General features: G+C 38.4%; 1 protein-coding gene across 1 annotated transcript in view; it reads left to right on the top strand.

Moving 5' to 3' along the window:
- Positions 1-25,876, top strand: part of LOC122788357 (fibroblast growth factor receptor 3-like) — a 125,878-nt gene that overhangs the window by 43,413 nt on the left and 56,589 nt on the right. The window contains exons 5-6 of the mRNA XM_044055433.1: positions 10,823-10,921; positions 15,185-15,345. Of these exons, the coding sequence (XP_043911368.1) occupies positions 10,823-10,921; positions 15,185-15,345 (260 nt within the window). The remainder of the gene's footprint in view (positions 1-10,822; positions 10,922-15,184; positions 15,346-25,876) is intronic.

Genomic DNA, 25,876 nt, shown 5'->3' with positions numbered 1-25,876 from the left:
GCACATCTAAACCTTGGCAATCCCCCCTTCAAATATCTCAGAAATATCTACCTACACAAAATTGAGGCCCCAACTCAAGCAATTTCTATTTGAACCACACAAATGCAAGTGTCTAAAAACATGACGTATCATCCAAAAAAACCTTCTACTTGCTGTAACTCTCTGCCCTACACATCACTATTCTAACAGCACAATTTCCTACAAATTAACTCTTATGTAAATAAGTATATAGCTTGCTACCATAATTCTTCTCAGTTATACACTATTTGCTAAATTTTACATTATCTGACAATACTTTTTTGCAATGACGTAATGTTAATTCTTTCCAATGATGCTGTAATGACAATATTTTTGCAGTAATGTAATTAAACATCAATTCTTCACAGTGATGTTATTATTTCTATAAATACTCGTATCTTTGCATCTGCCTTTGTTATTGTATTTGATCTTGTTGTTCTGTGCATGCAGAGCCTGCAATCAATCATTTCTGATTAGTGTTTTACCCTGGTAAACAAAACTAAATAAAATGAAATAAATAAATGTGCTTTGTAATTGCAGAGTTTTCTTTTTCATTGGGAGCTTTTTGTATTATTATTTTATTTATTGATCTTCTTACACTTGGGCTCCAAACCAGCCATTTTTACATTAAGAAGGTTTTTTGTCTGCACTCTTGTGGCAGACGTGTATTGATCTAAATCTATCTTAGTTGGGGATTGCCAGTGGAAGGCTTATTGTGTGCTTTCATGGTTGGTAGTTGGCTTAAAACATGTTCCTCTTTGTGTATAAGCCTGCTGTCTGCACAGTTGCAGTTAGAAGTGCCTTGTATACATACAAATACCTTGAAGATATATTTTCCCTAGAATAACTCTCACTGAAACCATACGTAGACCTATGCTGCTGTAGGAGCAACTAAGTTGTACGTTGAGCAGCATCGCTCTGTTGGTTAACCTTAGATTACATAAATTGTAGGTCCCACTCATAGTCTCTGTGCTACCAGCACAGTCCAGTTTAATTAACCCATTTCTTTCCCCTGATAAAACCCAGAATAAGACCCTGATACCATGGTTGTCAGTTTCCTACTATCTCTGTAGCCAGCCTAATGGACATGGGCATCCTGGAGCAATGCAGGAATTGTCTCATGTATACTGACAACCACTTAATCCTGAAACAAACAAATACTGTATGTGAGAGATGTAGTTATACTATGAAAATGGAGGCAAGGCTCTCACATACAGACAAATTGAATGCCAAACAGGTTTTCAGCACACATCACTTTCTACACTAAATAAGGATTTCACATAAACCCACATATGCAGAGGTACTTACTAGTAAAATAAGAAAATGAACAAGCACAGGAATCTGTCTAGTTCCAACCTCACTACCACGAGTGTTGAGGAAAAATAAAAAAACAAAGAAACTAGTAGTCTTAAAACTTTGTTGATGAGCTCAGTCACAATAATTTCCAAAAATCATGAAACCCAGGTAATGATCCAAAGCAACAAGCCTTTATTCGTCACAAACAAGCAATCCTCAGTAACAAAAAAATCAGAAATATTTTAACAATGTTAAACATATCAGCTTTTCTATATTTAAAAGTAGGTGTGGAAAATGTATGTGTTGTTTAATTTTAAACCAGCCTATTCAAGGCAAACAGTATAAACAGGGTAAACGTGCATTTTAGAACAGCAAGTACCCTCCCCCACACACTACTACCGATTAGATCAAACTAAATCCTAGTTAAGGAAAACACTACCTACTATTTGCAGCCCACATTCCAAAATCAGTTATTAAGAAAAGTGTAAAATACACATAAAAAGGCTTTTAACTAAAACCACTTGTGGCTACCTAATGCAATAAAGCCTTCATCAGGTCTGTGACAAGTACCAAAATCAAGAAAAAAACTCATAGCTATCTAACCATAAACATAATCTAACTAGAACACTATAAATATAAAAATACACCTGTCTGATATCATCTAGTAAAAAACTAAGTAATTAACAGGTCAGAAAAAATGTCAAATACAGGATTTCTGGTTGTTTTCCTTATTATAGACTCCCTAAGCTAGGCAATAACCTTTTGTACTTTATGTTACCTGAGCTGTTGAGATAAACGTTTTTGTGTTTTGTACTCTGGAGTTATTATCAAAAGATAGTTGCTTAACAACAATCTATCTAAACTTCATGTGTCTTAAGGTAGTCTCTTATTTTCTCTTTATCACTCTGCAATTGGACCTTTTCTTGTTCTTTGAGATTTCCCCTATTCTGCAACACTTTTAACGTTTATCAGTCCCTCTAAATATTTCTTGTTGCTTCTTAAAATATCTCTTTTTCTTTTATTTCCACTCTATTTTTAAACTCCACTTTCATTTTATCCCACTTCCTAGCTATATTTTCAGAAGAAATTTCTATCTTCTCTAATAACTCCCAAATTATTTCCACAACCCATTCCATAAATCCCTCTCTTTTTAACAGCTAGATGGGAAAGCGCCAGTGTTTCATTTTTATTTCATTACCCTGTGTTTTTATTTTAGTTATTGGTGTGTGATCTGAAATAGTTATTGGATGTGTATCAAAACTTTCAATTAAATGTATATGTTCTTGTCAAATATAATTGGACAAAGCAAGATTCTGAGCCCAAACCAGACACAGTTGGGAGGTATTGCATGCATGCGAGTGTGTGTGTGTGTGTGTGTGTGTGTGTGTGTGTGTGTGTAGAGAGGGGTTGCAATATCTTGTACTGTATAGTTGTGATAGCAGAGAGCTAAAATAAATTATTGGGCCATTATCTGAATATTTATGTATTCATTTGATTGCAAGCAGAGATATGAGGTGTACACATGTATAGGGGTGGCTGTGATTGTGGTAATGTGTGTGTGTGTGGGGGGGGGTGCACACGTGCAGGGCAGTTGTAATGGGTTGCACTGCATGTTTCTGATACCAACAAGTTGAAATAAATTCCTTTCTCATTATTTATTCACTCATTTGATCACAAGCAGAGATATGAGATGTTCACAGGTATGCAAATGTCTGTAATTTCGGTCACATTAGTGTGCTTGTGTGTGTGTGTGTGTGTGTGTGTGTGTGTGTGTGTGTGTGTGTGTGTGTGTGTGTGTGTCTGTGTGTGTCTGTGTCTGTGTCTGTGTGTGCGTGTATGCACTGGAGCGCTGCAGTGGGTTGCACTTATGGTCCTCACAGTAGCAAGCTGAAATAAATCTCTGGACCATTATTTATGTAGTCATTCATTCATTTCATTGTTAACAGAGATCTGAGGTATATACAGTCCTACAAGTGACTGTAATTGTGGCTATGTGTGTGTATGTGAGAGTGTTTGTGTATGTATGTGTGTGCGCACGCGTACAGAGGGGAGTTTCAATTGTTTGCATTGTATGGTTCTGATAATAGCAAGCTCAAATACATTTCTGGGTAATTTTTTTATATATGCATTCATTTGATTGTAAGCTCAGATCTGAGATATACACAGTCATGTATGTGGCTGTAACTCTGGTTACATCTCTTTGTGTTTGAAGCTGCAATGAAATGCATTGTATGGTTATGAGAACAACATTCTGAAACATAGCTCTCAACAAATCATGGACAAATCTCATCAAAATCAGAGAGAAATCCACAAATAATCAGGGACAATCAGGGACATTTTTAAAATATTAGTAGTATTAACTTGAGACATTGACATAATAAGAACATGTGAATTAATTTACATTTTCTAAAGTAAAAGAAGTCAGTAGCTGTTATTTCTGCAATAATTTATTCAGTTTAATTCTCTGCCTTTTCTCCAAAAGTCACCATTCTCAGGAGGGATTAAGAGGGTTAGAGATAAAATCTGAGCCAAAATCAGAGATGTCTCTGAAAATCAGGGACAATTGAGGGGTATGTGCTGAAATACATTTTTAGGTCATTGTTTATGTTTTTATTCATTAATTTAATCACAAGCAGAAATCTGAAGTGCACACAGGTATAGCGGTGGTTGTGATTGTGATAATATGTGCTTGTTTATATGTATGCAGGACAGTTGCAATGGGTTGCACTATGTTTCTGTAAAAGCAAGCTGAAATAAATTCCTTTGCCATTATTTATTCATTCATTTGATTACAAGGAGAGATCAGAGATGTTCACATGTATACAGGCGGCTATAACTGTGGTCATGTGTTTATGTGTATGGGGGGCAGAGGATAGATGGAGTGGGACACACTTATGGTTCTGTGAGCAACAAATTAGAGAAATTCCTGGGCTATTATTTATGTAGTCATTCATTGATTGAAGCTGTTTTACAAATAGTTGTAAGTGTGTGTGTGTGTGTGTGTGTGTGTGTGTGTGTGTGTGTGTGTGTGTGTGTGTGTGTGTGTGTGTGTGTGTAGATGAGTTGCAGTGGATTGCACATTATGATTCTGATAGCAGCAAGTGTAAAAAAATTCTGGGTCTTTTTATACATTTATTAATTAATTTTTTTGCAAGTGAAGATCTGAGATATATATACAGTCATACACATGGCTGTAACAGTGGTTGCATCTCTCTGTGTTAATGGGGTACAATGGGTTGTACTGTATAGTTCTAAGAACAATGTGCTAAAACACATTCTTTGGTCACTGGCTATGTTTTTATTCATTTATTTGATTGCAAGCAGACATCTGAGGTATTTGCAGTCATATCATTGTGGTTTTCTTTGTGTGTAAGGATGGGGGGCGTACAGCAGGCTACGCTCTTTGGTTGTGACACTAGTAAGCTGAAATGGGCTTATTGATTCATTTGAATGCAATCAGAGGTCTGAGGTGTACACAGTTACATGAGTGGTAGTAATTGTTATCACATCTTAGTGTGGTGGGGCTGCAATGGTTCTGACAGACACTAGTACCAGATGTGATTTCTATGTCATTGCAAGCATTTGTCTTCTCAGTTATATTAGAAACTACTCTTTTGTCAGCTTTGAACATTAAGCTTTGGACAGAACATATTTTTCCTTGAAATAAAACATTAAGAGTATTCCTTATTTACTTGTGATCTTTGTTCAGGCCCTCATTGGATGAAAAGTTTGGAAAAAACTCTAAGATGCACCTTAGGTCATGTAGAATCCTCTGACTTTTTGGACCCTAGAGACCCTTAAAATCCTGGTTTAATTCACTTCCTTACTCCATGCTTATTACAGTGTGCAGTCTTGGCCAGTTAGTGTGTATAAATACTACAAGAAAATCTCAGCCAAATATGAATCTTTAACATGTAATACCTTAAACCTCCTGTGCTGTAGGCCTATAAGGTATATGCAAATGACCCATTTAGGGCATGCATACCATTGTTTCAGCTACTTGGCTTCTTAACATTTATGATTTTTTACTCATGCAAGTGACTGTAATTGTAGTTGTGTGTGTGTGTGTGTGTGTGTGTGTGTGTGTGTGTGTGTGTGTGTGTGTGTGTGTGTGTCTCTGTGTGTCTCTGTGTGTCTCTGTGTGTCTGTGTGTGTGTGTCAAAATGTATTTCAGCTTTAGTGGCCTGAGTGCAGTAGTACAGGGTGAAAAAAGTAAAAAGGAGTTGGAATTCAGAAGCCATATAGTTGAAACACTGGCCTGTCCTAAATGGGCCTTTGCATATATTCTATGGGTCTCCACTACAGGAGGTTTAAGGTATTACATAGTGAGGACTCCGGTTTGAATAGGTCTTTTTTTTCTTGCAGTTTTTACTAAATGATCTTTCTGTGTGACCTTTATTTCCTTTGGTTTGGAGGTTATTTGGGACATTTTACAATTACCCTAATTTTATGAGCATCTGCTTATTTTTAAACTCTGTTTTTCCAAGGTATGGCCAAACAATCCCCTCAATGCTGTACTGATGGGTTCAACAAATGGGCAAAACATGCCATGTCTAAAGCTAGTGGGGTTTGGTTTTATTGGCCTGAGTGCACCAGTGAAGACTTAAAAAAGTAAAAAGTCATGGACATTCAGAAGTCATGTTGCTGAAATAATGATGTGTCCTACAGGGGTCATTTGCATGTATCCCGTGGGCCTCCACTACAGGAGGATTAAGGTATTGTATAGTGAAAACTCTAGCATGACTGAGTGTTTCTTGTAGTTTTTACTGAAAGGTATGATAAAGTGTAGAAAAAATGCAAAATAGGTAAACTTTTTAGATGGTGTTGTGCCATGATGGGAGAAAAAGGGAGCACTGAGTGGTAATGGGGGACCAGTGTGCAACACATGGGCTTAATGCTGTCTTTTATCTAGGGTTCCAGTTCAACTAAGGCTGGCTGTGTTGACAACAATCAGACATTTGAGGTTAATATAGTCAATAAAGCAGCTAGAATGAATGGGTATTGAGGCAGTCTGTGGATGAAAGCAACAGAAACCATCTGTTGTGTGATTACAAGTAATTGGACATTGACCCACTATAATATAGTTCTACTGGTTCAGTTATTTCTTGTAGCCTCCCCCCACTTTGAAGTCACCAGCCACCATTGGCAGCTCATCTGAAGATGATTTATGCACTGTGCATTAAAAACAGTGATAATTTCTTGCCTGTGTGTGTCTGGAAGCTAGATGTGCATGGCAGTATTTTGCCATGGCGGGGTGCAAAGTTCCATTGAACTTGTATGTAAGTTGATACTGTCTCTGACCCACTTAATGAGTAGTCATCCTGTGTGGATACTGGACTGTATTGACCAGTTTAGCTCATGAACTGAAGACCTGGTGATAGGTGATACTCTCTATGATTTGTTGATGTGCAGACAGATAAATGAAATGCAATATCATTATTTTAGAGTTGAACATCCGGTTATATCATACATAAAGGGGTTACCTAAAGTTCACAAATCTTTACATATGCCACCAATGAGACCAATAGTGGTTGGGAAACAGGACCCTTGTCTATTTATGTGGAAGGCAAGTTAGGGCCGTTGATTGCAAACATATCCACCATTCTCAAAGATACTACACAGTTTTTGAGAGATCTCAATGTTTGTAATGAGGAACTTGACACAACCCACTGCTTGATGGTTACTATGGATGTTCAAAGTCTTTTCACATCAATACAAAATGACTATGGTATAGAGGTAGTGAGAGAAGTGTTGAATGATTTGAAAGCTCTATGTAATGATGAAGTAACCCTGATATGTACATTACTGGATTTGATCCTATGCTATAATGTATTCATGTATGATGGTAGAAGGGTCTATATTACGAACTTGAAAAACTGTATGAGAGAATACGAAGATGTCGACCCATATTGCGCGAAGTACAGAAATCCCGAACGTACAAAACCGCGAATTCCAAAATGTCGATTTGTTTTGGTTGGCCCATCTGCGGTATAGCTCCGTAAGGTAAGTGTGCGATAGATAGGACTTTAGTGTTAGGATTTGGATTAAGGTAAGTATATAGATAGGTAATGTATGTAAGGTTTAGTGTAGTGCTAGAAGTAGAGTTATTTTAAGTGTATGTATGTGTATTGTTTATTTTGTTTGGGTGTATGTCTGTAGGGGAAGTGTGCGGTAGTTACGGACCTTAGGGTTAGGGAGGAGTTAAGGATAGTGCATAGATAGTTGTGTATGTGGGGTTTAGTGTAGTGTTGGAGGTAGGGTTTTGTTAAATGTATGTATGTGGATTATTTATTTTGTTTGGGTGTATGTGTGTAGGGGACGTGTGCGGTAGTTACGGACCTTAGGGTTAAGGATAGTGCATAGTTAGTTGTGTATGTGGGGTTTAGTGTAGTGTTGGAGGTAGGGTTTTGTTAATTGTATGTATGTGGATTATTTATTTTGTTTGGGTGTATGTGTGTAGGGGACGTGTGCGGTAGTTACGGACCTTAGGGTTAAGGATAGTGCATAGTTAGTTGTGTATGTGGGGTTTAGTGTAGGCTTAGAGGTAGGGTTTTGATGCTTTACCTTAGGTTAGAAGTAGGGTTTGGTTAGTGTATGTGTGTGGTTTATTTATTTTCTTTGGGTAGGTAGTATGTAGCGGCTGGTGGGGTTGGCCGACTATGACAGTTTGATATTTTTTTTTCGCGGTTTAGTGCATTCGGGATTTTTGCAGTTCGTGGTATAGGTGTCGATGTTTAGGTATTCGGGAATAGGGTTTTTTGCTTTGGTAATATAGACCCATGGTAGAATATATTTGCAGAAATGGGGTGTAGCTATGCCCTAATTCCTATGCTAATCTGGTTGTATATTATTGGGAAACACAACATCAATATAATAATATACTTAGTGGGGACATCAAGATGTATAGATGCTTTGTGGTGGAGATTTTTATGTTATGGGAAGGAGAATTATCCTCTCTACTTGGTTTTGTCTCATATTTAGAATCCACTATGGATTTCTTAAGATTTACTGTAACATCTTCATGTACTAAAGTTGATTCTTTTAGATGTCTCCATCACCAAGGATGAAGTAGGAACTATTTCTACCACTTTATTTTGCAAATCATGTTGGCAGAATGGCATACTTGACAACAGTAGTATGCATCCCAGACATATCTTTCCCAACATAGTAGGAGGGCAAATGAATAGGGTTAAGAGGATTTGCAATGATGAAGTGTTGAAGAAAGAAGTAGCCAATCTTGAACAGTTGTTTGTAGATAGAGGATATAATAAATCTACTATTGGAACAATAAGGAAAGAGGTTTTCAGGGATGCAGTTAGTAATAACTCAGAGTCTACATCTGACCTGCCTTTAAATATGACTAAGAATAGGTACCAAGATGATAGGTTCTCCTTTGTTACTAAGTATACAAATGACAGCAGCATTACATGTAATATAATAAAGAAAAACTCGCACCTTTTGACTGCAGATACGATGACAGCTGGGGTTGAGGGGGACATACCTAGGTTTACTTATAAGAACAGTCCTAATTTAAAACAGTTATTGTGTAATGATAAACAACCAAGACAGAAGTCCTGGTACAAATTAGATAAGTTTCCTTGTATGAACTGTTCGACATGTAAAGCTATAAGCAAGACAAGTGTTATAACCATCCTACTATTAATTTTATGTTTAAACCTAGGTTTTATGCCTCTTGTAGCACCAGTAATATAATATATTTAGCGACTTGTAACCATTGTTTAAGTTTTTATGTTGGGAACACGTTGAAACAGTTGAAAGACAGGGTATATAATCATTTATATGACATAAGGAATCAAAATGTACATAACGCTTTAGCCAAACATATAATTTCCCTCACATAGTTTTAGTTTTAGAGTGTTACATCAAGTGCATAAAAATACAAGAGAGGGAGATAACAATTACTTGGAGCAAGTAGAGCTTAAGTGGATCTTAAGGATGCAAGCCCATGTTTCTCCAGGTCTTAATAATAATGTATGCATTAAACCAGCACTGTCTGGATGTCACCTTAAGAGAAAGAAGTGACTTAAATGACGTTACTTTGTTAATTAGTTTTAATTTGCACTTAGCATGTGTTTGATAGATTGAATATGGGTATATAAACTGTGACTGAAGCATTGTGATTTTATGGATCTGATGAAGCGTAGTTATCTATGTGAAAGCGCTGATCCATTTTATCTGTATTGGTGTTTTATTATTTTTATGTTTTATTAAACTGGAAGCTATTGCCGTAGTTGTCCTGTCAGTTTTTATGACATTTATGTTAGGGTCTAACTCGGACATTTGGGCTGCTTTGGTAGTTTTTATTTGCTTCAACTGAAGACCTGATGAAGGAGGGGGACAAGTCACCTGGCACAAGATTCTTATGACCTGGGTTTAATTACAAACCTAGACATAAGAAAGTGGTCAGCAGAAGGAGGATGAGGACTGAATGAGTGAATCCCAGCTCTTCTTTCCTGGCAGGACATTCAGGGTCTATTGCATATCTATGAGCCCATAGTTAGAGACCAGGGTACTGCAGCAGGCTCATATAGACTAAATCAGAGATGCCACCAGATGTCTTTCAGAGGAGCTTATGGAAGTGTACTTGTGATCCTGCATTTTGTGCGACTGTATGGTTTACATCATGGAAATGACCAAATGTGGATAGAGGCAAAATACCAAACCTGTAGGGTGATGGTGACTGAGACCCTAAGCTATCTCTCTCTTACTGTCTCTGCCTCTCCAGTTAAATAGGAAACGAATGAGGAAAATAGGCAAACAGTGAATCCTGGTTGTCTGATACCAGCAGATAATAGAGATACAACACATACTCTCACAATATATATACTTCCTTAGTTTTGCTGGCTTTTGCGGCTTTGCTGGAGTACATGTGTTAGAGAGCTCTGTAAAGTTTTGAGTGGGAATTTGCCCTTTTTCCCACTGTTGTGCAGTCTCAGTGATGGTATATATATATATATATATATATAAGTTGCAGGGGGGCTTGACCCCTCCATAAAAATAGATTTCTATTTTTTTTTTCAGTTTTTTTAAGTTTGATCTTTTTAGAGCAATATTTTTAGGTTTGAGGGTTTTTTCTTGCAAAATGTTCTTATCTAATTATATAGATATTTATATGTATATGTATGTCTGTATAGACATTATGACATAGATGGGAAGATTTTGAAGTGAACATGGAACATGGCAACAGTCAGTAAGTATTTCCAGTTAAAATTCAGAAACAGTAATGTCTCACTAAAACAACAAGCCAAAATATAGAAACACTACATCAACAATAATATCTAATAGTAAATTTTTAAGCATATCAGTTTGTTTTCCTCCCCCTTCTAATGATAAAAAAAAGTCATACCCTTTCCAGTGAACATCAGTTTCAGTATGAGTTCAGACTGCAAATGCCATTATGTATGACAACCTGTTTGACTACAGTTTTGCTGGCTTTCCCTTTCATGTTGGACCATTTTTACACATTGTTTCCTGTCTCGTTTTGCAGGTGTTTCCTGGAAGAAAATGCAAGGAGAGATATTCATAATGAAAAAGCTAGGATACCACAATAATGTACTGCAGCTACTGGACTGGAATATAGTACAAGGTGAGACATCAGGAGGCATAGCTGAATCCAGGGAGGGGGATATTATATAGGAAAATTAATTCCATAACTTCCATTTAATACTGTGATCTCACTAATAAGCTAATGATTACCTTAAGGCAGAGCTGATACAGATGTTAACAAGAGTAACAAGAATAAAATCCCTGTGGAAGAATTGCTGCTGGGGGTGAGGGTCACACAACACCTGTAGCAGTGGCACAGACACCTGTGCTAGATACTTGAAGACCAGTGACACTAAGGAGAATGAATCCCACAAAGAAATAAAGCACTACAGAGTAGTTTTCTGATGGAGATTGATACCTACAGATACACTATGTGACAGTGAACACCACTATGATATTTAAATGTGGATGTGTATTTACACTCACATGGGGTATTCCCATTATCTGTCATGGGGAACATTGCAAGTTGGACCTAAACTGTTTCTGTCATGAACAGCTAGCAGTAAGACATTTGAAGTATGTTGTAAGTCTGACAGTTGCTACACTAAAGGATGGTGTGTTTGTATCTTCTGTTACAATCCACAGTAGCCCTATATGTAAGCTGTAAAGTACAAGAGAAAATAACAAACAAGATGACCTGACTTTTATGGCAGAAAAATGTATTGTCATTCTGGAGACCAGTTAGCTTGGTATGGTACTGTGTGGTTGTTAGCTTGGTATGGTACTGTGTGGTTGTCATTTTGGGAACTGTTTTCCCTCTTTTTCCCACTCTACTCTACTGAACCAGCTAGAATTTCTGTTTCATCTCTGAAAGATGATTGCAATAGCACACATTTACCCAGGTTATTGTGTGTGTTTGTGTATGTGTGTGTATATTTCCCAACTAGAAAAAAAAACATGATCATACTTTAATCTTTGCAATTAGCTGAAATTTCAGAACAAATCATTTATATATGTTCTCTGCAGTCTTTCATAGCACTTTCCATTTTACATATCTGCAGCCCATTTTATTAATAAATATATATATATATATATATATATATATATGTCTATATGGATACCTATCAGTTTATCAAATTTCCAAAACTTCGAAGACCATATGGCCAAGACCATATTTTTGAAGTTTTGGAACTTCGAACACTGTATTGAGATCTCTGTACAGCTCAAAACTTGGGATTTAACATTTTCCTCACTGTAGTGCGATCTTGGAGTTGGTATATTTAATTAGCAGAGGTTGTGGGGGGTGCAGAGGGGCTTGCCCTCCTCCAAAATCATAAAGGCGAGTTGTTTTATTTTATAATAGTGTAATGTAAACTGTGCAGTGGTATGTACCTTAGTGTTGTTTAAAAAGTGTGCTCAAATCTGTTTTGCATCTATTGACACTAAAATGTAAAAAAAAAAAAAAAAAGAGCCTGGCATTCCAGATTTAAATATATTTATGATAGACCTCTCTCCACTCCTGGGTAGGGGAATGTGCAAACCATATCACCATGCCTCCCTAATATGGGCGCATGCTCTAGTATTCCCACTATGAAAGCTACCACCCATCAATGGTTTGGTGAACCTAATACCTACCCTCAGGCCACATCTTTTGCATCTTAACCCCTCCACCAAATGGAATGGTACATTCCATGGCCAGCTTCATTCTACCTTCCACCACCCACCCCCACCAAGATGGACATGCCTATTCTTCCCTACCAGTAATAGACTGTGGGTTGTTTGGGCTGCAGTCAGGATGTTAGCTGTCTTTCTATAATGACATACTTACATTTCTCATCTTTGCTACATTCTTACTAACAAAACAGTGGAAAGTTTATATACCATCTTCACAGGACACATTATAAAATAGTATTGTATTATGTCATACTACCAGTAATACACTGTAGAACAGTAAAAAAAAATCACTTATACTGCCAGTGACACCACTCCTGGGCATTTTAGTATGATGCTGGTGGATACAGTGCAGAGCAGTGAACATTCACCCACTTAAGTCATGGAATCCTTTAGCAGTCAAGCTACACTCAGTGCAACTAGTAATTCGTGCTTTCAGTAGCAGTTCTACCAAAAAAGTACAATAGTCACCAATGTCCTTGGTGTACAGAATTTAGTTAGGTATTATAGGACCACCATATGACTCATGAATGAATCCAGGCAATCAGCATGCCAAAGCCATCTGTTATTACTGAGCACTGTAGTTATCTCCTGCTGTTAAAAAATGAGGTGTTACAGGAGCATTAAATAGTCAAGAAGAAGTGTGTTCAGAAGCATGTAAGACAGATTATTATCAGTCCCCAGAATTTATGATTTCTACATACTAAGCTTAACTGATGGCATAGCACTGGATTTCTAAATGCAGTGATGTTGACCTGAATGTGTGAATACACTTGTTAGCTAAAATGGGAGGCAAATTATACTGCTATTTTCTCTTATGTTGAAGGCCGAAACCATATCCATAATACTACACAGCATTTAGCAAAAACTGAGCTCCAAATGTTGTTGTTGTTTGTCTTTCGGCTTTTTCCCGGTAAGGGGTCACCACAGCAGAACTCCGGTCTGCTAATGATTGGCAGTAGATTTTTACGAAACACCGAGGTGCCAGCTTGACGCTCAACCTTCAACGAAGGCACGCCCATTTACGCACGCATGTCTTTCGAACACTACCCAACCGCGGGGAGGACATGCAGACTCCACACAGAAGGCACTCCCAAGCCAAGCCGAGAACCGAATGGGAGAACCTCTTGCTATGAGGTAACAATGCTACCTCCGTACCAGCTCCAAATACAGGTGGGAAATTGAAACAGGAAATGGTGGAGGTAAGCACATGATGAGATAATGTGGTTCTGAACATCACTGTTTATTCAGCATCATAAGGGTAAATAAAGGTGGAAAATACTTGTATGAGAGCTAACTAAAGAGTACAGATGCTCCAGCCTTACTTGGTAGCCCCATGAAGTGGAAAAAAAAAAAGTTTCACCTTGACCTTACCTAAGATGAATATCTAGAACTATATTAGGGTACACCATAAGCTCCATATGGCTGTAGGGTAATGACAGATATAAACTGGTTTGTAAATTGCTGATCAGTTTGTTGAAGACTGTTCACATAAGACTAATGCACTTTGATCAAAATTTTTACTTTTTGTTTTTTATATCTTTCTTTGAGCACTGGCAACTTTGTATTTAGATATATTAAGTAGGAATCTGATAACCCCCTGCATGGGTGTGTTGGAGGGTTTGCACCCCCCATAAAAATGTAGTTTACATTTTGATTCAACCAGCATTCAGTCTGTTAGTCCTGAACAAACTGTCTTTTGTCCATTGTTCTGCAGTCAGACTATTCAAATTCATGACAGATAAACTAAGAACACTTGAGTGAATTTTCAGCACTGGAGTGAGGAGAAAGTAAAGAAACCAGAACGGAACTGCAGTTGTTAACATCTGACATTGTATTTCATTATTGATAGAAATAGCATCATATTGTCCTCCCATAACTTTGGAATTATATATGGGATAAGTGTCCCATTATCCACATGTATGCACCACAAGTTGGAACAGTTGGCATAATATTGCCAGTTAAGAAAACATGCTTAGGAAATGGCAATGTAAACAAATAATGACACAATAAGAAACCATATATGAAATACTTTAGCAGATATAATCAGAAGGGGCAGAGGGAGTCATTACATACACTTTATTTAGGCACAATAAGCAGTAAAAAAAAAACCCAGAAATGCTTAACAATATTAAGGCGGCAATACTCACTATCAAAATAAAATGGCATTATGATCTTTTTCAGGCAAGTTTAACTGTGACATGTATGTGAAGTTGTCTCCTCAGGGTTTCACTTTTAATAACGAGCAACACATTTAGCTGCATAGCCTGCATTTATACCTCTAGTCTATATTTTGCCTATTTCTTGTTTTTTTTTTTATATCTTTCTTTGAGCACTGGCAACTTTGTATTTAGATATATTAAGTAGGAATCTGATAACCCCCTGCATGGGTGTGTTGGATTTTTTACAGTGAAACTGTTTGTGGTGGTTTTGTGTGTGTGTGTGTGTGTGTGTGTGTGTGTGTGTGTGTGTGTGTGTGTGTGTGTGTGTGTGTGTGTGTGTGTGTGTGTGTGTGTGTCTGTGTGTGTCTGTGTGTGTCTGTCTGTGTGTGTGTCTGTCTGTGTGTGTCTGTCTGTGTGTGTGTGTCTGTGTCTGTGTGAGACTGTGTACATATGCTGTCCTGTATATTTCTCCCTCACCCTCCCATGAGAAACTTGTATTTTTTGAGCCCAAAAATGTGTCTTTCTTTCAGAACCACATATGCTGATTATGGAGTATGCTGGCCTTGGAACATTGAAGACATTCCTACGGACAAATAGGGCACAACTCTCTACCAATAAAAACCTTCAGAGATTGCTGGCCCTGGCAGCCTACTACATTGGGTTAGGAATGGAATACATTGCAAGCAAAATGGTAAATTATCTTTCAATATAGCAATAGAGGCATCTCTTTAGCAGGTGGATACTTACTGGAAATGTGAAATAATTTGTAGGAAGTGACTATGTTCAGTCATCCACTCAACAGGACGGTGGTGACTTTTTACTTTGTTTCCCAGCAGACTGTATATGGCCTTGTGCTCTCTTGATCTGTCTCTCCTACCTTTATGCTGCGTACCCTCTATTATACTGCAGCTCCTGCCTGCTTTATTACATCATACGTATTATACTCATAATTGTAATTGTCTCTGTCTTTTGGCCTAGTTTGTGTCTGAAAAGGGTCTTTGGATCACTTCCTTTTCATGGATGAAGTGATTTGTTGCTACTCTTGCCATCATGGTTGTTTTATTGATCTAATACCTCATATGGTTTTGCCATAATTATTTCATGGTTTGCAGTCATTATTTTTCCTTTTTTTGTTATTTTTCATTGTGTGATGCTCCAACTCTGTGTAATTATCTGTAGAATGCCCTCTGACCTTTGATATCATGAGGGTTCCCATTATGACTGACAATTCAGTGTGTGGAAGTGGTTCTGAGAACAGATGTGTCTTTTCTAGGAAAAGTAGTAATGTCCATATTGTTGGTTTAACTTCTAGTGTTACATTCAACAGAAGGCTCAAGTGACAGCAATGTTGATAGTGATGAGAATGTGACTTCCTCTATACTACAGTAAAAGGAATTTGGTAAATTATGAATAGTCTAGGTTTTGCTATGATATAATAAATTTCTTTAGCTGCTGATTACTAAATGAAATATATATTTATATATTTTAAACCAGTGATTGCATTACTTTCATTTTGTGGTCATACTCACTGTTTTCACTGTTGGTTCACAGAGGCTTACTGTTTTTGTAAATGTTTTGAGTAACAGCAGTATATGCATATGTAAAATGTTTTTATTTGGAATGTAAAGGAGGAAGTTAGTGAATGGTATGGATTATCTCGGTTTAATTTCTTGATGATTTTTGCATTTCTAATACCGTCAGGAATGGACTCCATTTCCAAGTCAAAGTATGATTAAAGTTCAATGTAGTATTGATTCAGTCCTTGATGTTAGCCAAAAGTGCTCTTCGCAGCAGCCGCAATATACCCAGTAATGATTCCTTCTGCAATTCATACGGAGCTACATGTATCTGTAGCATATTTAAATATGACTGTAAATTATTTTTTATGAGATCCATTGCTACTATTGGAACTGTGTGGGCAGTTTTTTTCCACATTGCCATTGTTTCTACCTGCAAAACATGCTATTATATGACTTTTTGTCTCTCTCTGTATGTAAGTCACTGTAGTCACTGGGTGTAGTGATTTTAATGATCAATGCTGCTTTTGTCTTCTTTTCATGCCAGTGACAAGTAGTGTAACTGATGTAACAGATATACACCAGAGTAAATCCAGCTCAGGTAATTGACAAATTCAAAAATCATCTGCAGTAATACAAGTCCAGAATCCCAGAGAACAAAGTGAAAAATAATGCAAAAAAAAAAAAAATCTGTCCAGGTCCTTTTCTGGCAGCTGGGACACATGACTTCTTTGCAGTGACAGAACAGCACAATATCTGGACAAAGTTTTCCCAGGCATGTACGTGCTTTGAATCGTCACAGGTTAAGAGCCATTCCCTTATTGTATCTGTGGTACAGTATCTCAGCACATTATTTCAGCAGTTCAGTAAAAGCAGCAAATGCTGCTCAGTGCAGTTTGCCACTGATGGCTAAATAACCTTAGCAAAGCTAGTATCATTATTCAGTTTAGTAATTTGTTAGACACCCACAAAGGGAAAATATTCTGGAAATACTCACAACTGCTTAGGCAAAGTAAAGATGGACAGGCAAAAGCAGAAAAAGTAGAAAGCCTCAAGAATGAAAGAAGTCATAACTCCCTAGCACTCGACCCTCATCGGGCCAGTAATTGAGTACAGTGCTGTCTTTGGTGTGTGCCTTGCCAGTTACCTGCAGCAACTTGGGAGACCTCAGAGATTTCTAACCAAGAAAACTCAGGGTCTCCAGCACGTATCATACATTGACAGGCTGAAGTCACTGTCACTGTACTCAGTAGTGTACAGACTACATAGAGGAGACTTGTGCCGGCCTACAGTGCAGTCTAGGATCCAAACCTGATGGAGGTGCTGCACATCAGCAGGTCAAATGGGACGGGGGTTACCCACTCCAGGGACCTTAACCTGTCCTGCGACATGGACAGGACCGGTTGGAGAGACGGATGTGTCTCTCAGAGGTTGACACTCCTCTGGAGTAGGTTGCCAGTTCACATCAAACAGAGCCCCTCTATGACCCTGTTTGGGCATGGCCTGGATGACAAGATGGGAAACCATAAATTCTTGCCAAGGATTTCACCTGTGACCCTCCTAGATACAGGCAGTCGTTGCTAACTAAGATCTCTAGTCTAGGCAAGATCCTTTATATTGGGTTTCTCTAGCATTATATTGGGTACACATGGATAGATAGGCTTATAAATATTTTGGGTCAGTAGTCTAGTAACCACATATGAGCCTATGAAGTGCAGTGTAACAGCAGTGTTTGAAAAGAAAAAGTCAAACTCCAACAAACTCAACCAACAAAAACTATATTGTCATGTCTAAAATGGCTACCAGGTATAATGGTCAAATAAAAAACAACAGCCAGCAGCTGTGTATAGCAACATCCAGCAGCACAATGATTCAGAGGAAGCAGGCTTCAGGCATGTCCTCAAGCCGGTAGGTACTCACTAATATTAGTTTTTTGCATGTTAGTGCCAGAGTACTTCCTCAGTACATGGAGTGGCTAATGAGGCTAAGGAAGAGCCAACTATAGCAGGCAGAGGTACTGAAAAAACATTTTTAGCAAAAATCCACAGGGGCAGCAAACACAGTCTTTGAGTCATTAGAATTAGCAGGTAGTGTAAAGACTGGGGGATGTGAAGTTAATCCAGGGAGCAAGAAAGAGCAATGGATATAAGTATAAAGAAAAGGGAAAATGTTTATGTGAAAAAAAAAACAGACTGAAGAAGAAAAGGAAATGACGACAAAGACAGCGACTAAGAAGGGAGAGGGAAATAGATATCATGTTGCATTTAAACAAAAACATGACTTGGGCTACCTATACATGTAACATCAGAATACAGTTTAAAGAATTTAAGATGCATTTCAATCTTTGGTTCTGCATGAGAGGGCCCTAAAAAGCCTTCCAGGTCAGATAATAATGTAAATATAATATAAGCCTAGATCAACTAAGAGGATCAGAATTGTGTATAAGTACAGTGTAAAACCATCCAGATCAAATAACAATACAAACGTAATGCTAGCCTGAATACACTTGGAGTTCATAGTTACACATATTAAGTACAACGTTATGCTCTACACGTCAAGTAGTAAGAGGAAACATAATATTTCATAGCAGCCACTAAAAGTGTCACAGTTGCACATCACAAACTCCTATAGTGCTCTACTACAAGCTAGACACCTCAGCTGCGCAAACATTCAAATAAATATACAAATAAAATGTTTAAATAATATATATAAAATATAACAATAAATAATATTGAATAAAATTCAGTCAGTCAGGTAAACTGATCTTGTGTTTCAGGAAGCTGGTCACCTTTCCCAGCTGCACCATTAGTTAATCTGTAATTGTGTGGTAATGTTAAATTAATAGTAAGAAAAATCCACTAAAATTATTCCTTCCATTTGTACAAAGCTCAGTGAGGTGCTTGGAGTCTGGATAATAAGAGAAAATGGTCAAAGGAGGCAGAAGTTGAGAGCCTGGTAGACGTAAAAGTGTTGGGTTTGGTTGTACAAGTTGTGAACAAAGAAATAACCGTTTTGAAAACTTACCTAAAGCTGTTGGAATTGTACTTGGTGTTATTTTGCATGAATTACAACTTATTTATTTTACATTTGTTTACCAGGAAAGTCCGACTGGGATAAGACCGATTTTCAGTGGACACCCGGGGAGAAAAGCTCCACATATATATCAGACAACTGGAAGGAAAATCAGAACATTATGAATTTAACAGACAGGGAATATGTTACGTATGTTGTAAAACGTGTGTCATACGTTACTTGATGGTCTTCTGATTAGATTTAAAGTGTATCCCTTATGATTTCCTTGTATGAAGGTTGGTTTACATTTCTCTGATGTGTTACGATTTAGGGTTAACGCTGTTTTTTCTGAATTAAGTCAGCAAATATTATTAAAATAAGTAAGTCTTTAGAAAGATTGTGTCTTAGTAACCATAAGCGACGTGTCTACAATGTATGTATTTATTATGATAATTATAAAAGTGCTCCTCTTTCTGACCCTCTGTTGTAAATTTTAACCAGTGGTTGCTGGTGACTTCAAAGTAAGGGGGGATTGCAATAAGCAACTGCATGGATGGGGTTTCCTCACTACATTTTTAATCTCTGAAGGAGAATGGCATAAAGAGACTGAAACACGTGCTTATTTCATGTCATTGTGTTTTTCATATTTTAATCCTACTTTGGGGCTATATGTACTTTTCATTATTGATTTGTTTATTGATTCCTTTGTTTACTAGGAAAGGCCACCTGGGTCCACATGGTACCCTTTTTCAGCAGAGGCCCAGAAAAGCTCGTGGTTGCATTACAAAGCCATTCTAGAAATGTTATATATTGCAAAGTTATTGTGAAAGATAGTTTACATCATAAACTCATATACACATATTATATTAGGTGTAGTACAGTATGTATGTAAGTCAGCTTATCCTGGTTAGGGGTCGCCACAGCGGGACTCCGGCCCGCTAATGATTGACAGTTGATTTTTACGGTGCCGAGTTGCCAGCCCGACACCCAACCTTCAAAGAAGGCACACCCATTCACGCACACACTTGCATGTCTTTAGACATCATTTGACCACTGGGAGGACATGCAGACTCCACACAGAAGGTGCTCCAGCCGAGAATCTAATGGGAGAACCTCTTGCTGTGAGGCGACAACGCTAACCGCTGCACTATGGCAGCCCTATTAAGTGTAGTACAGTAATCAAACATTTTTATTTTTAAATATTTTACAGCAGCAAAAACCTTTTCTATATGAATAGTGTGTCCAAAATAAAGGAGATAGATAGGAGACATTAAGAAAGCCCATACATAAAATATCTGGATGCAGTGGAGTAAAAGAAGATATCAGAAATATGGTAGAACTTCAGAGGTATTATTACACAAATGTAGGAAAGAGCAGAAAGTAGGTCAGCTTTGAATAGAGTTGGATTTTATGGCAAAATAGTTGTAGGGAAGTCCGATAAGAATGACAAGAGATAAAGAAAAGAGGTATGAGTAGGAGAGGGGAATTTTGTGGTAGGAAGGGTTCATTCTCGGATGGAGTAAGAGTACATCCAAGAGTTAATAAAGGAAGTATTTTAGAATTTGTTTAGAAGAATAAAAGTTAAGCATTTATTCTGATAGCCAAAGGTAGTGAGTTCCAAATTGCGGCTACGTAGAGGGGAGTTGTCCTCCTTTTCTGGTAAGTGACATCTGTTTAGATGGTAGCATTGAAGAACAGATTTCAAGCAAGACAGGCTGATGGCTTAGGTAGGTAGGTAGGAAGTTCAAGCCACATTGGAGATTTAAGTGGTAAGCAGTGGTGAGTAAAGCATTTGTTATGAATTTTGCAACTTTGTTATAGTATGTTTCAGTTTTTATCTTTAGGGAGGTTTCTAAGTTGCCGAGAACTGGGGCTTCATAAAGCAGAGAGAGTAGGAGTAGAATGCCCACAAGAGTGTTTAGGAAGTGTGTTTGCCTGTAAAGCATTCCTAGTTTTTGATGTGTTTTTTTTAAATCATTGTAAATATGAAGACTGAATTTGAGTTTCTCCTTTATCACATCTAGTAATTTTGTATGGGGAACAACTTCAGTTTCAGTGTTGTTAAGGGAAAAGATGTTTAATTGGGTAGTTTTTTGACTGTGTTTTTGGACTGAATAAGAATAGTTTGGTTTTATTAGGGTTTAACATGGGACTGGTGTTGGTGAGCCAAGTTTTAGTGGAAGGGAATGCTTGTGTTATTTGTTGATGTGATAGGTTATTGAATGTGCATGTAAGAAAATAGCCGTCAGTGTATTGGATTAGTGAGGCTTGACATGAGCCAGTTTGCAGGCTATTGTTGAAAATATTGAAAAGGAGGGGGCTGAGGCTGGAACCTTGGGGGACGCCTGTAAGATTGGGTAGATGCGGGGGGGACTTGCAATTTCACACATTGCTGTCAGTTTGATAGGTAGCTATTGAACCAATTGATGGTGTGTGTGTGTGTGTGTGTGTGTGTGTGTGTGTGTGTGTGTCTGTGTGTCTGTGTGTGTGTCTGTGTCTGTGTGTGTGTCTGTGTGTGTGTCTGTGTGTGTGTCTGTGTCTGTGTGTGTGTGTGTTCGTTCCAAAGGAGGATAGTTGTAGTAACAGTGTAGAGTGAGAGACTATTCCTTGACCTCTCTAAAGCCTTTAATACAAAGAGAAGCCAAGACTGTCCGAGTCCATTGCTTTATTTACAGTGTCTGTGAAAGAAGTGTGGAGGGTGTGCTCTGTGTGGGTTAAAAGCCATGCTGAGTAGAAGTAAGTATTTGCTTTTGAAGTAAGTATTGGAGAACCCAACAGGGTAAAGACTAATAAAAATAAAATAAAAACACAAAAATCACGAACTGCACCAAACTGTTTAATGGAGAGCTGAAGCTGAAGGCTCCCAAATACTAAGCACTTTCACCATCAACTGATGGCTTCTTCAGAGTAAAAGGAGCACATGATCACAGGTTTTAAATACAAAGCTCCACATGTACTTTAACCAATCAAATTTCTTGATTAATTACAGTCCCAATATACATACTGATCTAACTCACAAGTACCATAAAACATACACAAAACTTGCTAAAAACATGTGCTAAAAGATTTGTTTCCATGCACACTAACATATAAACACTTTGAAAAATACTTATTGCGCATATATTGATGTCAAAACCCTGATTATAAATAATTGACTTTTCCATAATGGCTAAAAGCTAAAAGACTTTAAACAACCATAGCCCTTTGTTTTAAAATAGGCTTAATAGAAATATGGTCATTAAGCCCAGGGTGAGTTGTCGCATCTAGTATCACCTGCCATTTAAATTCTAAAGACTCTACGTTAGTGTTGTCATCACCCCCTCTCTCACTTGTCAACACCCTGTCAATAACAAAAAATATAAACTTTTTGAAACAAACACAATTCTTGGAATGTAAATTCAATGCATTGTGACAATCCTTGTTTTTGATAGCCCTCTGATGTTCTGCTATCCTTTCCCTTAATCTACGTATGGTTTTCCCTACATAAAATCCTGCACATGTCGTGCAAGTAGCAAGGTATACCACTTTTTTAGAGTTACAACTACATCTACCCGGGCATGAAATTGCCTTGTTGTACCCCCTCACAACCACATAGGGCCCATCATTAATGTATCTACAGGACCCACATGTGTACATTTGTGAATTTCTAAATCTACTTTGTTGTTTTTCAAATAGGTTCTTTAAATTTAAACCTCTTGAAAAAATTACTTTTGGTTTGTAACCAAATTCTTTTTGCATATCCTTATTAAATGCTAGGTCCCAAGATTTCCCAATAATCTCAATAATATCATGGGACCTGACAGTATCCCTTGCTGTGTTCTACATGAACTACAGAGTGAGACCTGTGTGCCCTGTACAGTCATAGACTCACCTCAGGCTTTGTCCCTGTCAAATGGTGCATTGCTACAGTCATCTCTCTCCACAAAGGAGGAGCAACTACAGACCCTGGGAACTATTGCCCTATTAGCCTGACGAGTCTGATATGCAAAGGTATGGAACGCATCATCGTGGACTTAATAAACAAGGATATAGGGAATCTCCAAACGCTGGATCCTACACAGTTTGGTTTTGTGAAGGGTAGATCATACCTGCTCAACTTGGTCGACTTCTTTGAGTCAGTCATCAGAGCTGTGGATGAAGGCAAGGTGGTTCATACAGCCTACCTTGATCTGGTCAAGGCCTTTGATACCATTCCCCACTCAGGAATCATAGAAAAACTCACTAAGCTAGGCATCAACTCCTATATCACTAGGTGGGTTGCAAACTGGCTCACAGATAAAACCCACTGTGTGAAAGCAGCTGACTCCAAGTCAGACTGCCGACCAGTCATGAGTGGAGTCCCACAGGGTTCGGTCCTGGGTCCTCTCATGTTTGGTATCTACTTCTCTGAAGTCCAGGCCAACACGAAGGGACTCTGGCTGACAATGTTTGCAGACAATTGCAAGTTGGAAGCTATTATTAACTCCCCAAATGATGTTGACATCCTACAGAAAGGCCTCACTGAGACCAGTGACTGGTGTCAGAACCATGGCCTTAAGCTCAATGCCAAAAAATGTGTCGTCATCCCCCTTGGGAAAAACCTGGTTCCCTTGAATTACCGCATTGAAGGTGTTATAAGAGATCTGGGAACACAGGTTGACAGCAACCTCTCTTTTGACCACCACATTGCCACTGTGGTCAGAAAGTCCTTCTATGTGGCACATCTCATTACTAAGGGTTTTGCATCCAGGAAGAAATAGGCCATTGTCTCCCTCTACTCTTTCCTCATTAAGCCAATCATTGAGTACAATGCCCCATTTGGCATGTACCTCACTAGACACCTGCAACAACTGGAGAGGCCGCAAAAGTACCTCACAAAGAGGATCCTAGGCCCTAAACACTTGTCCTATATGGACAGACACAAAACACTCCAACTATTCTCTGTCTCATATCTCGTACTTAGAGGCGATCTCTGCTTGACTTACAAAGCCATGTCTAACCCAGTTCTGTTAGAAATGCTGCATCTAAAGAAATCCCAGTCCCACCACACCACACACTCCAGAGACCTCAACCTCATTACCACAATCAACAGAATATGCTGGAGGGACAGGTTCATAACCCAGAGACTGCCCATGCTATGGAATAGACTTCCCATACATGTCAAGCAGAGCACCTCACTGGCCCTCTTCAAGAGAAATCTTAATGAGTGGATGGGAAATAGAAAATTCACCCCGGGGATCACTCCAGTGTCTCTACTCAACAGAGACACTGAGAACTATGGTCAAGTGGCATGATGCCAGGGTAATCCTATGGGCTAAGCGTTTAAAGGCTCCAGGACCATTAGCCTAGTACACACCTATGAACCTATGTTCAGGAGCAGTATGACACTAAATGGTCTAAGCAGTGGTGCACACATGAAAAATTTGGGATACCTCAATTACAATGTACAGGCTGATGAGAACAGAGAATAAAGGAAGTTGGGAGGATTTGAGGGAGACTGGAGTGCCAGTGGAGAAGAAGGTGTGAACAGCCTGGAATTGTCACTGAGGACTGATGCAGCATACCATTTGCATGTGTCACTTGCAGATTAAGTTGTGGAGAAGTCATGAGTCAAATTGATACAGTCTCTGTCTCAGTAAAGAGAGGAGCAAGAACTGTGGCAAACCTGGTGACCAGTGTTTCACCTGTGTACTGGCCCAGCAATCAAGGAGCCTCAATCCTCACCACTAACACCAGTGAGGGGTGTCCATATAGGGAAAGGATAATAAATACACACACTGTAAAGTACAGTTTCCCTTAAGAGCACACAGAGATCACAGTCAGTCTGGAGCTGGTTTCTCCCTTTCTTTCCAGGATCCCAATAAGACTCCCCAATGGCACAGCTATAGGGTCCAGATCTCATCCAGCTGGCCAAGCTAAAACCTCCAGCACCCTCTCTGTCCAACCAATTCTTTGTGTCACTGCCCAAGTAACTGACACACACACACACACACACACACACACACACACACACACACACACACACACACACACACTTTGACTTTGAGATGAGTTCATACAACCACACAGACACTCCTGGGGAAGGCTGGCACAGGTTTTCCAGCTGTGCCCCTTTTACCCAGACTATATGGTAGAAATCACTGCCACCACCCAGCTAATATTTATCAGCTACTCAAAGGCCCTTATGAAGGGTGTCCAATTATTACTGTGCAATATTGTTATCCAAATGGTAAGTGTGACCTAACAGTCAAGACTTATTTGGAGTGACTTGGTACAGCAACACTATATACATGCAATGTACTCTTAGAGCTTAAATTGTCTCTACACAGAACAGACACAGTTTAAAGGTTTAAAAATATTAAATAATAAATAAAAACACAAGAGAATACTTCTTACTACATAGTGCTAGTCAAGAGTTTAGAGATCACAGAGAATATATAAAATAATTCAGTAGAAAAGTTCTGACATCACAGAAAAACATAGTCTATTCTTCCTAATTCCTAGCTATTTCTGAGAGAAGACACAGTTCTAAAATCCTACTTAAATCTAGACACAGGCAGAGTGGTGAGTTGAATGTTCTCAATACAAATGCTCAGAGCTCTCTCATTCTCTCTCTTTAAATTGATAACACAGAGCTGCTTCACATGACATAATTCTTCACACTTCTCTGGTGTTCCCAGGCTAACAGAAACTATATTTGCATTCTTTACACCT

The sequence above is a fragment of the Protopterus annectens genome, chromosome 13.part0, assembly GCF_019279795.1.
Source record: "Protopterus annectens isolate FY-2018-M chromosome 13.part0, PAN1.0, whole genome shotgun sequence".
Classification (NCBI taxonomy): Eukaryota; Metazoa; Chordata; order Ceratodontiformes; family Protopteridae; genus Protopterus; species Protopterus annectens.
Note: the sequence above shows the minus strand (reverse complement) of the source record. Positions and strands in the feature narration are given on the sequence as shown.